At 47.2% G+C, this 9,849-nt stretch overlaps 7 protein-coding genes across 7 annotated transcripts in view; 4 read left to right on the plus strand and 3 right to left on the minus strand.

Annotated features, from left to right (window-relative positions):
* Window positions 1-267: 267 nt before the first annotated feature.
* Window positions 268-919, plus strand: MCYG_01368 (conserved hypothetical protein; the record flags this gene model as incomplete). The annotated part of the gene is made up of 3 exons (XM_002851218.1): window positions 268-312; window positions 381-677; window positions 734-919. The coding sequence occupies 3 exons, from the start codon at window positions 268-270 to the stop codon at window positions 917-919; spliced, it is 528 nt and encodes a 175-aa protein (XP_002851264.1).
* A 542-nt stretch (window positions 920-1,461) lies between these two features.
* On the plus strand, window positions 1,462-2,292 carry MCYG_01369 (60S ribosomal protein L18; the record flags this gene model as incomplete). The annotated part of the gene is made up of 4 exons (XM_002851219.1): window positions 1,462-1,511; window positions 1,554-1,621; window positions 1,650-2,096; window positions 2,154-2,292. The coding sequence occupies 4 exons, from the start codon at window positions 1,462-1,464 to the stop codon at window positions 2,189-2,191; spliced, it is 603 nt and encodes a 200-aa protein (XP_002851265.1).
* A 135-nt stretch (window positions 2,293-2,427) lies between these two features.
* MCYG_01370 (gamma-glutamyl phosphate reductase) lies at window positions 2,428-3,925 on the minus strand (the record flags this gene model as incomplete). The annotated part of the gene is made up of 3 exons (XM_002851220.1): window positions 2,428-3,332; window positions 3,389-3,550; window positions 3,625-3,925. 3 exons carry the CDS (start codon window positions 3,923-3,925, stop codon window positions 2,428-2,430), a joined length of 1,368 nt encoding a protein of 455 aa, XP_002851266.1.
* A 483-nt stretch (window positions 3,926-4,408) lies between these two features.
* On the plus strand, window positions 4,409-6,211 carry MCYG_01371 (COP9 signalosome complex subunit 3; the record flags this gene model as incomplete). The annotated part of the gene is made up of 5 exons (XM_002851221.1): window positions 4,409-4,588; window positions 4,666-4,902; window positions 4,957-5,412; window positions 5,512-5,664; window positions 5,741-6,211. 5 exons carry the CDS (start codon window positions 4,433-4,435, stop codon window positions 6,209-6,211), a joined length of 1,473 nt encoding a protein of 490 aa, XP_002851267.1.
* Window positions 6,212-6,529: 318 nt separating this feature from the next.
* On the minus strand, window positions 6,530-7,259 carry MCYG_01372 (iron sulfur cluster assembly protein 1; the record flags this gene model as incomplete). The annotated part of the gene is made up of 3 exons (XM_002851222.1): window positions 6,530-6,672; window positions 6,760-7,037; window positions 7,099-7,259. The coding sequence occupies 3 exons, from the start codon at window positions 7,257-7,259 to the stop codon at window positions 6,530-6,532; spliced, it is 582 nt and encodes a 193-aa protein (XP_002851268.1).
* Window positions 7,260-7,616: 357 nt separating this feature from the next.
* On the plus strand, window positions 7,617-8,525 carry MCYG_01373 (NADH dehydrogenase iron-sulfur protein 7; the record flags this gene model as incomplete). The annotated part of the gene is made up of 4 exons (XM_002851223.1): window positions 7,617-7,659; window positions 7,734-7,923; window positions 8,011-8,366; window positions 8,431-8,525. The coding sequence occupies 4 exons, from the start codon at window positions 7,617-7,619 to the stop codon at window positions 8,523-8,525; spliced, it is 684 nt and encodes a 227-aa protein (XP_002851269.1).
* A 374-nt stretch (window positions 8,526-8,899) lies between these two features.
* The window catches only part of MCYG_01374 (uracil-DNA glycosylase), a gene marked incomplete at both ends in the record, with an annotated part of 1,306 nt that continues 356 nt past the window's right edge, over window positions 8,900-9,849 (minus strand). The window contains 3 exons of the mRNA XM_002851224.1: window positions 8,900-9,199; window positions 9,279-9,738; window positions 9,795-9,844. Coding sequence (XP_002851270.1) covers window positions 8,900-9,199; window positions 9,279-9,738; window positions 9,795-9,844 — 810 coding nt within the window. The remainder of the gene's footprint in view (window positions 9,200-9,278; window positions 9,739-9,794; window positions 9,845-9,849) is intronic.

Here is a 9,849-nt window from a genome sequence, read left to right on the forward strand (position 1 = left end):
ATTATAGTAGCATTATCCGTCTTGACTGTAGTATTACGATATCGGTTCGACCGAGAAATTTCCTATTGAAACACAGAGTGCACGGCTCAGTGCCTTGTTCCAAAGCCATGGTTATCTAGTTTGATCGTGGTTGGTTGCTCAGCGGTTGGATTAAGCATTTAGCATCTATCCGTAGCCACACCATTTCCTATCTATTCATAAATTCTCTCCGCTCTTCGAGTAACACCGATTTATCCTATCATTTCAATATAATACGTTATCCTAGTAATGGGGTCTCCATCGATTGCCTGCATAGGCATAATTGGAAAGCAGGTTTGTTCTTTTTTTGAATATGAACGCTTGAGTGTTTAGACTAACGGCTATAATAACTCCCGCAAAAGAACAATCTGCTTCACATGTCACTCTTCGAGCCACATGTAGATGATCAGCTCGAGTTCTCATTTATCTTGAATTCAAGCCTGGATATATTTGATATGCGGCAACAGCATACCTCCGTGGACCAGGACCTGGGTCTCCTTCACGCCTTGGATGAAAGGCTCTCTGTCTACGGATGGTTAACCAACACGGGGATCAAGTTTGTGATTGTCGTGGACCAAGAAGGGAGAACTTCAGCGCCTTCCGTGGAGCGGGAAAGATCTCTACCGGTTGTTGGTCTACGGGATTCTGATTTAAAACCCGTACGTATCTGTTGATCGCCACTTTTATATGCTACGAATACTCATATTTGTATCAGGCATTCCGAGCATTGCAAACCGCATATGTAAAGTTATTACAGAATCCTTTTTACAACCCAGACGAGAATATTCTGGGAAGTGATAGTCAGACAGAGTCGAAGCGGAAGGGGATTGCTAGCCGCCAATTTGTCGAAGAGGTCAACCGGATTGGCAGTACTTGGGCTCCGGGGATAACTGGCCTTTAAAATTGTCTATTATGACGGTTTTTTCTACAGTATCCAAGCTCTCGTTTGCTCTGCTCAGCTCCTGCATTGAATTAATTATACGGATGGTACTACGGTTATTGAAGAGGGAATTTGGCCACATTTGATTAAATCGGCGTCCGAGGCGCTCAAGATAGACAATAATACATTACCTAAGTAGTATACCTATTCCTCATTGTATTCATATCTACACCCTCAACTGCTGATGTTTGATTGCAAGCGATTTATTCAAGGCCGAAGCGCGGTCTCGATCACGTGACAATTACCGGTTTAGGCCTAGCGTAGGGCTTCTTCCCACACACTCCACCTCACCAAAATTCATCGCCAAAAATTCTTGAAACTCGACCAGTTGTTCAACCACGTCGCTGCGAAAAGAAGTCCGCCAGCAAGACCATTTCGCACCGCAGCCATGGGTAAGCAATATCTCCGTTTCATGCGTTGAACAGCTTCTAGGCCATCATCTTGTGTTTACGAGTGTCGAAAATGCGGGAAGAGAATTGAACATTTGCTGAACAAGCGATATTATGCAGGTATCGATTTGGACCGTCACCACGTCCGCAACACCCACCGCAAGGCCCCAAAGAGCGACAATGTCTACCTTCAGCTCCTCGTGAAGCTTTACCGCTTCCTTGCTCGTACGTCCTGAAGAGAAATCCCCTGACGAGATCGCAAAAAAGGCAAAAAGTGGGAAAGTGAACTTGAAATTAACCAGGGATATTTTTTGTGCGATATATAGGCCGAACCGATGCAAACTTCAACAAAGTAATCCTCCGCCGTCTTTTCATGTCCCGCATCAACCGCCCACCAGTTTCTCTCTCGCGCATCGTATCCAGCGTTAAGAAGGGACCAGAGGAAGCTTCCACCGGAAAGACCATTGTCGTTGTTGGCACTATCACCGATGACAACCGTCTGCTCGAGGTGCCAAAGATGTCCATCGCTGCTTTGCGACTCACCTCCTCCGCCAGAGCTAGAATTGAGAAGGCCGGTGGTGAGATTTTGACTTTAGACCAGCTCGCCCTCAGAGCCCCCACTGGTGCCAACACTATCTTGCTGCGTGGACCAAAGAACTCTCGTGAGGCCTTCAAGCACTTCGGATTCGGCCCGCACAGCGGAAAGGTTAGTTTTTATGACATATATTTTTGTGGGTTAGAATGCAATTGCTAACATGTAAGCTAGAAACCGCTTGTTGCAAGCAAGGGACGCAAATTCGAGAGAGCTCGTGGACGAAGAAGATCGCGTGGTTTCAAGGTTTAAACTGGTTGTTTATGGGATCCTATTTCAGAGGTCAGCTTATAAAAAAGTAGCGTAGCTGTACTTGTGATTGAAATGAAATGAATTTCCTACCCCTTTTCACCAACAACCGCTACAGGGATTCTCTAATGTGAAATAATCTTTTAAAATGACATGACGTCTTTTCGATCCCGTGGAGTGCAAGAAATGATGGCTGTTTTCTCTGTTCAATCTGGTATCTTATATATAACATGCTGCCTTCAAATGTCCATTTTCTCATGTTTCCATGTTCTACCGCCTTCGCCCTGGAAATAGTCACCCGCAATGTGACCTTCACCTCGAACCAGGTACTTGTATATTGTCAAGCCTTCCAACCCGACGGGTCCTCTGGAATGAATCTTATTGGTACTGATTCCAACCTCTGTACCAAATCCATATCTCATCCCATCTGCCATCCGGGAACTGGCATTCCAGTAAACACCTGCGCTATCAACGGCAGCCAGAAAGCGTTCAGCAAGCTCTCTTGTAGATGTTAATATCACATCAGTATGTTTTGAGGAGTGATTGCCAATATGTGAGATTGCTGCATCCACATATGACTGGTCGGTTGTTCCCTCAACCGTCTTGACAGCCATGATGGCTTCGAGGAACTCAGTGTTGTAGTCTTCCTTAGTTGCATCTTTGAGCAATGCAAGTTGGGACGAATCCAATTTATCTTGTAGTGCCGCTTTGGACTTTGGGTCACATCTCAGAATGACTCCTTTTTGAGTCAAAGCGGCAGCTACCTTGGGAAAAATGGTTGATAACGCTCTTTCGTCAACCAGAAGAGTCTCTGCAGCATTGCACGCAGCGGGATAGTGCAGCTTTGAATCAACAATAACCCTTTCGGCCATGTTGGCATCTGCATCCGAATGGAGATAGACGGCGCATCTCCCATCGGCGTGGCCAAGCACAGGGATCTTTGTGTTCGTCTTCACAAATTTGACCAAGTCATTTGATCCCCTGGGAATGACTAGATCAATATGCTCGTCTAACGCTAGGAGTGGAAGGATTGCGTCTCGTGTTTTCACCAACTGTACTGCCGCCTTTGGCACCTCGGTAGTAGCGGCGGCTTCCGCTATCACTCTAGAGATTTCTATGAATGACTCAGTCGACTCCTTTCCGCCTGTTACAGGTTAGTAAAAACAATCTTTCAGTATATATTCCCAATGTTTAACTTACCTTTCAAGATTGCGGCATTTCCAGATTTGATGGAGAGGGCAGCAATGTTGGCAATAACCTCCGGGCGAGCCTCGAAGATTATCAGCAAGACACCAATTGGACAACTAACCCGTTCAAGAATCAGGCCATCGTCTAGTTTTGTCCGTAATGAGATCTTGCCAACTAGTAGTAAGGGAATTTAGTAAATTAGCACTGTTAAGAGATGGCAATGTGGGGGGGGCAGGCCATATCCGTACTGGGGTCTTCGAGATTCTTAACATCTAGAATTCCCTTTAGCATATCGTCATATTTTCCAGGGCGTGCCAGATCAAGCCTCTTCAAGATACTAGAGCTGAGCTCCCCCTTTTCTACCGCTTTTGTGGCGGCATCTACATCCCTGGCGTTTGCCTGGAGGATGACATCTTTATTTTTTTCGAGTGCATCATGTATGGCAGCGAGGTCCTTGTTCCTGGCGTCAGCAGAAAGAATGGCTAGCTGTCTGGCACCCGCGGACGCAAGGTTTGCTATCTCAAGGGGAGAGGACTCTGTCAATGACATGGCTGCTGCAATGAATGCTTGATATAAAATGATCTATATAGATGCTATCATTATTACTATGACTGTATTTTTTTGGCGGGGGTTTTGGATTTCCAGGTTTAGTACCGCGCTAGTAATATATAGCGTATGAGTACCAGTGATGTAATAATACACAGCTTAAAAACCACAGACAAAAGCTTCTTTTCACATCTACTTCAAAAACGTTCTCAAAGTCAACAAACTTGCTGCCAGTCTTCGTGCTTGATACTTCTCGCCTTCGACGACGTTCACGACTGGAGTTTGGTCCCTTTTTCCCTCGCGGCTAAGATACAGAATTGCAGTAGAACCTTCCCTAGGAAGTTAACTGGCCCATCATCTTCAGCATTATACCACCTGTCATTATTCTTTTCCAAGCAAGTTCATTCGTGGTGATCCTTGATATTACTGCCTGCGTAGAGATTCCTATCGAGTACCCTTTTCACCTTTTGTTCGGTTTGATTCTCTCTTTAAATCAACCGCTCGTGAAATATGGCTACCCAGCTGCTGCTATCTTTCGACCCTTCGGCGGAATTATCGGATGCTGAATATGACCAGAAAATCCGTACATTCTGTGTGAATATCAAAAAACTATCGTCGAGTGCACTGGTTGGCTCTAGTACAGCTGGGCAGGGAAACCATCTCGACGTGAGCATAATACCCCAATTCTAGGCTATCCCGTGCCTTCTCTACATGCATCAGTGCCTAACATGTTTATATCTTAGATATTGAACCCTGCTCAACACTCCGTGGCATACGTGCAAGTCCTGCTAGCCTTGTATCAAACTACGCAAAAGTCAGGAAAGTCAGGCTGCCCCGAAGCTTTTCAACCAGGTGGAGAAGGCTGGAAGAGAGCATTGGAGTTTTTTGAGACTTTTGATCCGATACAAGTTCGGTACGTGGGCCGTGAGTTCACAAGGCTTGTTGAGATTATTGTTGCTGCTGCACATTCTGCTTCACAGGTATGTATTTGTACAAGAGTTAATGTTAATCTACCAGCACTGACGTATTGGTAGCCACTCCTTGCTGTTCAGCCTCTCAGAAATGCCTTGCTTCGGCTTGATCCGTCATGCTCGACAATGACGGCAACTCACACTTTGTTTGTACGCATGTGCCTCAGAGCGAGAGCTTACCGCTCCGCGCTACCCATACTGGAGAAACCTATCTTTCATATCCCTGCCTCTGGAGATAGAACTTACCATAAACGAGCTCAGATATTACCGTGTGACAGAGACCAGTCTAGCTCTACATATATAACAGATTCTTCTGGCCTGGCAGGCACACTTACTCACCAGACGTATCTTGAATATTACCTGTATGGTGCTATGATCTATACGGCTCGAAAGGAATGGGATAACGCCTTAAGATTTTTGCATATTGTTATGGCTGCACCTGCCATCAATTCTGTGAGCAAGATCATGGTTGAGGCGTACAAGAAGTGGATTTTAGTACGCCTGTTGGCCAAAGGACAGGTTTGTCAAATATTCTTTCCTCTCCCCTTTCAATTTGGGTAGACTTGCCAAGAGTACACAATAATAAGTGAAGTCATCCTGTTAACTCACTCTCGACAGATTTTAACCATACCTCAGGGCGTACCCCAGTTTGCAATAAGGATATACAAGGCCCTTGCTAAACCGTATGAGGCACTGGCGGACATCTTCCTGGACGGTACGTTACAAAGATTGGAGGCAGAGATCTCAGTAGGGACAGAGGTCTGGGATAAAGTAAGTTGAAATGAAAAGAAAACAAAGAAGCCTCTTACGGTTGATGTTGAGGTATTGTTTATATTGACTGCAACAGGATAACAATTTTGGTCTTGTCCATCAACTTCCTGCTGCCTATCGTCGTTTCTCTATACTTAGGCTGGAGAAAGTATTCGCTGCGATATCAATACCAGATATTACCGGCAGAGTCTCATATGAGTGTGGCTCTGCTGCAGAGTTAGAAAAGTATGTGGCTTCACTGATAGAAAAAGGTCAGCTGGATGCGCGTCTTGTCCAGGCTTCTGACCCTTCTGGCCCCTCGGTGCTTCGCTTTGGTCAGAACATGACAGCCATGGACCCGTCTTCGGAAGCCAAGCTGTGGGCGAACCTTGTTAAGGAAAAGAACCGCATCAAGGCTATGATAGACAATGTCGCGAGGATCGATGTGAGAGTGGAACTAGGAGGAGACTATATTGATGGACTTGGGAAGGCCCAGCGGAAAGCTGAAGCGCAGGCCCACAGAAATGCCTCCGCCTTTGACGAAGATATCATGGGAATTCCCCGCTAGAGCGACTTATTACAGGCACTTATCATAATTAGATTTGAGAAGAGAAAACCAAAAAGAAGCATAAGAAGATATTTTAATCGGAGTTACATGATCAGCGCGGATTCAAAATGTACAATTTGCGCTGCTTAGGCGTTAAGAGAAGCTAATCTCCAGCAACTTGGCCAGTAACAAAGTAAGGTCACATACTAGCGAAGGGCATGGTGAATTTTTTCCTTCAAAACAACATAACAAGCTAATACATGGTGCCCGTAATAGGCAAACAAATAAATGAATATATAAAAAAGGGAAGTAACTGGGTACGATTTCGAAGAGAAGCTCTTAGTTTGAGCTAGCTGGAGCGGGTGTAGCGGGCTGAGCGGGCTGAGCGGCAACCTCAGCGATTGAGGCACCAGTACCGGAAAGGTCTGTGGTAGTGGGATTCTTGGAATAATAGTTGTTGATGGCGGACTTGATAGCGTCCTCTGCAAGCATAGAACAGTGTACTATTCATGCACATGTCAATGCCTCGGGTCTCTAGCTGTTTGGATAAGAGTAGAATGGCGACTCACGCTTGACTGGAGGTAGGCAAAGTTCCTTTGCTATCTCTGTGTTCCTAATCTTTGCAGCTTCCTCCAGCGTCATTCCTCGTACCAGTTCGGTCAGGTAACTTGAGCTGGCGATGGCACTGCCGCATCCAAAAGTCTTGAACTTGACGTCACTGATAGTGTTGTTGCTCTTGTCGACTCTGATCTGTAGTTTCATCACATCACCGCAGGCTGGGGCTCCAACTAGGCCAGTTCCAACGTCCATATCTGTCTTTGACATTGACCCGACGTTTCTCGGGTTGCTATAATGATCTAACAGTGCAGCAAAAAGTCAGTCGGGTGAACGACGATGTGGGCAGTAACAAGTAGAGGGGGCTCTGCATATCTTTCTCATGATAGCTCCTGGTCATTCGGAGGGTTACAGCTGGCACCGGTGTGAGTGGCGTCAAAGCTGGTCGTGATATGGCAGGCGATGCAATGCATCTGGTCGCTCTGGGAGCAAGGGAAACAGCTCGTCTGAACATTGTAGAGAGTGTGATATGGTATCTTATCAGTATCCTGTTTGCGAATGGAGATGGAGAGAGATGGAGAGAGAGAGAGACAGAGAAATAAACGTGAAGGAAGAAAAGAAAAAGGCGTAGGAAGTTATCTGATGCGATAAAATCGGAGAAACCGACCAAGATCTGATAAACTTGCTCCGACCCTCCGCGGACTTGTCACGTGGTATCACGTGTAACTAACTCATCCTATCAGGGTCGCGATATACGATATTAGCTAGCCAGAACGACGTCCAAAAAAGAACGAGCAAGCAGAAGAGGAAGAGAAAAAGACCAACACCCTGTTCTCTTTCTTTCAACTCCTGTCTGTACATATCAGAGGCCATGAATCCCTCGCGGGGAGGCAATTTTGCCGTCAGGCTGTTGGGTAGGATTCCATTCCTCGCGATTTTTTCAGTCAATGCGTGGCTAATACTGAGATATATAAATATAATGTTGCAGGCCAACACCGCCCCATCCTGTCCACCACTCTGCCTACCCTTTCCTCCACCAGATTCCAGTCGACGCAGTCGGCGACTGAGCAATCGGGCGCCCTACAGTCTACAGCCAGTTCTGTTCCTGCACGGAAACCAAGGAGAGAGGTTCCTCTGCCCAGCCAGGAGAAACCGCAGGGTGTTTTGGACTATGCCTTGTTCGTTGTCCCTTTTTATTGCCATTTGCATACCCTTCTTTCACCTTCTTAGGGATATATGGCTAATTGCGAGGGATTGGGCTGTAGGACTACCCTCGACCAGGTGGCCAATTGGGCTCGGCAGGGTTCTCTATGGCCGATGACCTTCGGCCTGGCGTGCTGTGCCGTCGAGATGATGCACCTGTCCACCCCACGATACGATCAGGATCGTCTTGGAATCATTTTCCGAGCTTCCCCTCGTCAGTCTGACGTGATGATTGTTGCCGGAACGTTGACGAACAAGATGGCGCCGGCCCTGAGACAGGTGTACGATCAGATGCCTGAGCCGCGGTGGGTGATTAGCATGGGAAGCTGTGCCAACGGCGGTGGATACTATCACTACAGTTACTCTGTTACTCGTGGGTGTGACAGGATTGTGCCTGTTGACATCTATGTTCCTGGCTGTATGTTTGCGCCTCTTTCTTTTTCTTTTTGGATAATTTATGTATGTTTACTAATGAGATACAGGCCCACCTACCTCTGAAGCACTGATGTATGGAATTTTCCAGCTGCAGAGGAAGATGCGAAACACCAAGATCACTCGGATGTGGTACCGACGATGAGCTGGTTGTGCTTGTGTTTACCAAAAACGGAAGATATCCTGTAAAGTACCTTTCTTTGTACAGCATAGTGTTGATGGCTACTCACTATACCTCAGTTCTGATTCCCCCAGACACCACTTGTTGATCTCGCTCCTTATCCCCTTTTTATCCTCTTTTATTCATTCGTGTTTTGTTATAGATTGAGAATCTGCCAGGGCTATATGTGTGTGGGCCAAAGTGTTAGTTATTTCTATGGAATGTAGGGCAGACAACGATTAGGCCAGCAATAAAAGGAAGTAGCTTGCGAGTCCTGTTGTACCAAATTAAACACCGAGAAGAAACGAAAAAGATTGCTATGAACGCTGACATGGGAAAATGGCAGAAAAGCAAAAAGACTACTTGGTCTCCTCATCGATAAGGTCTTGACCATAGTCGCTATCGTCGCCATCGTCATTAGCAGTGGGCTTCTCAGCCTCTACAGTGGCTGTTTCGATGGTGGTTGTCTTATCATCTTCCTCCGTGGTTGCTTTGACGGTAGAAACGGTGGTTTCCGCCTTGTCATCTTCCTCTGTGGCTGATACAGCAGTGGTGGTAGTGACTTTTTTGGATGGGGCAAGACTCCAGTCGATAAGACCGTCTTCCCCGTATCTACTCTGCAGCCAGTCATTCGCCTTTTTGAAATGCCCACAGGTCAACTATGTAGATGTTAGCTATTAAAAAAGGAGTAGGCAAGGCAAAAAAAGGAAGAAGAAGAAGAAGGAGAAGACGACATACAAAGCCCTTGTGAGCACTGAGAGGGCTGGGATGGACAGACTGCAGGACGCAGTGCCTGTCCCTGTTGACTGCAGCGACCCTCTTCCCTGCCGGGGACCCCCAGGCGAGGAAGACGACCCCTCTGGTGCGGACACGGGCGACGAGATCGATGGCTCGCTGCGTGAAGCGCTCCCACCCACGCTGGGAGTGGCTGTTGGCGTTGTGGGCGCGGACGGTGAGACAGGTGTTGAGCATGAGGACGCCCTGCCGGGCCCAGGGGGTGAGCAGGCCGCCGCGGTTGGCAGGCGGCTCAAAGGCAGGATAGTCATGCTTGAGCGCGAGATAGATGTTCTTGAGGGACGGGGGAGCAGGAGTCGGCGGCTTGACAGAGAAACAGAGGCCGTGAGCCTGGCCGTGGTTGTGGTAGGGATCCTGGCCGATGATGACGGCCTTGACCTTGTGCAGCGGCGTATACCGCGACCTTCTCGCCGTTAGCACCTATTCTATCTTTCTTCGTAGAGGTGGAAGAGAAAATACCAGGAGTAGATGTCCTCTTCAGGGGGAAATATCTTGCCGCCAGCCTTCTTCTCGT

This window comes from Microsporum canis, genomic scaffold (assembly GCF_000151145.1).
Source record: "Microsporum canis CBS 113480 supercont1.1 genomic scaffold, whole genome shotgun sequence".
NCBI lineage: Eukaryota > Fungi > Ascomycota > Eurotiomycetes > Onygenales > Arthrodermataceae > Microsporum > Microsporum canis.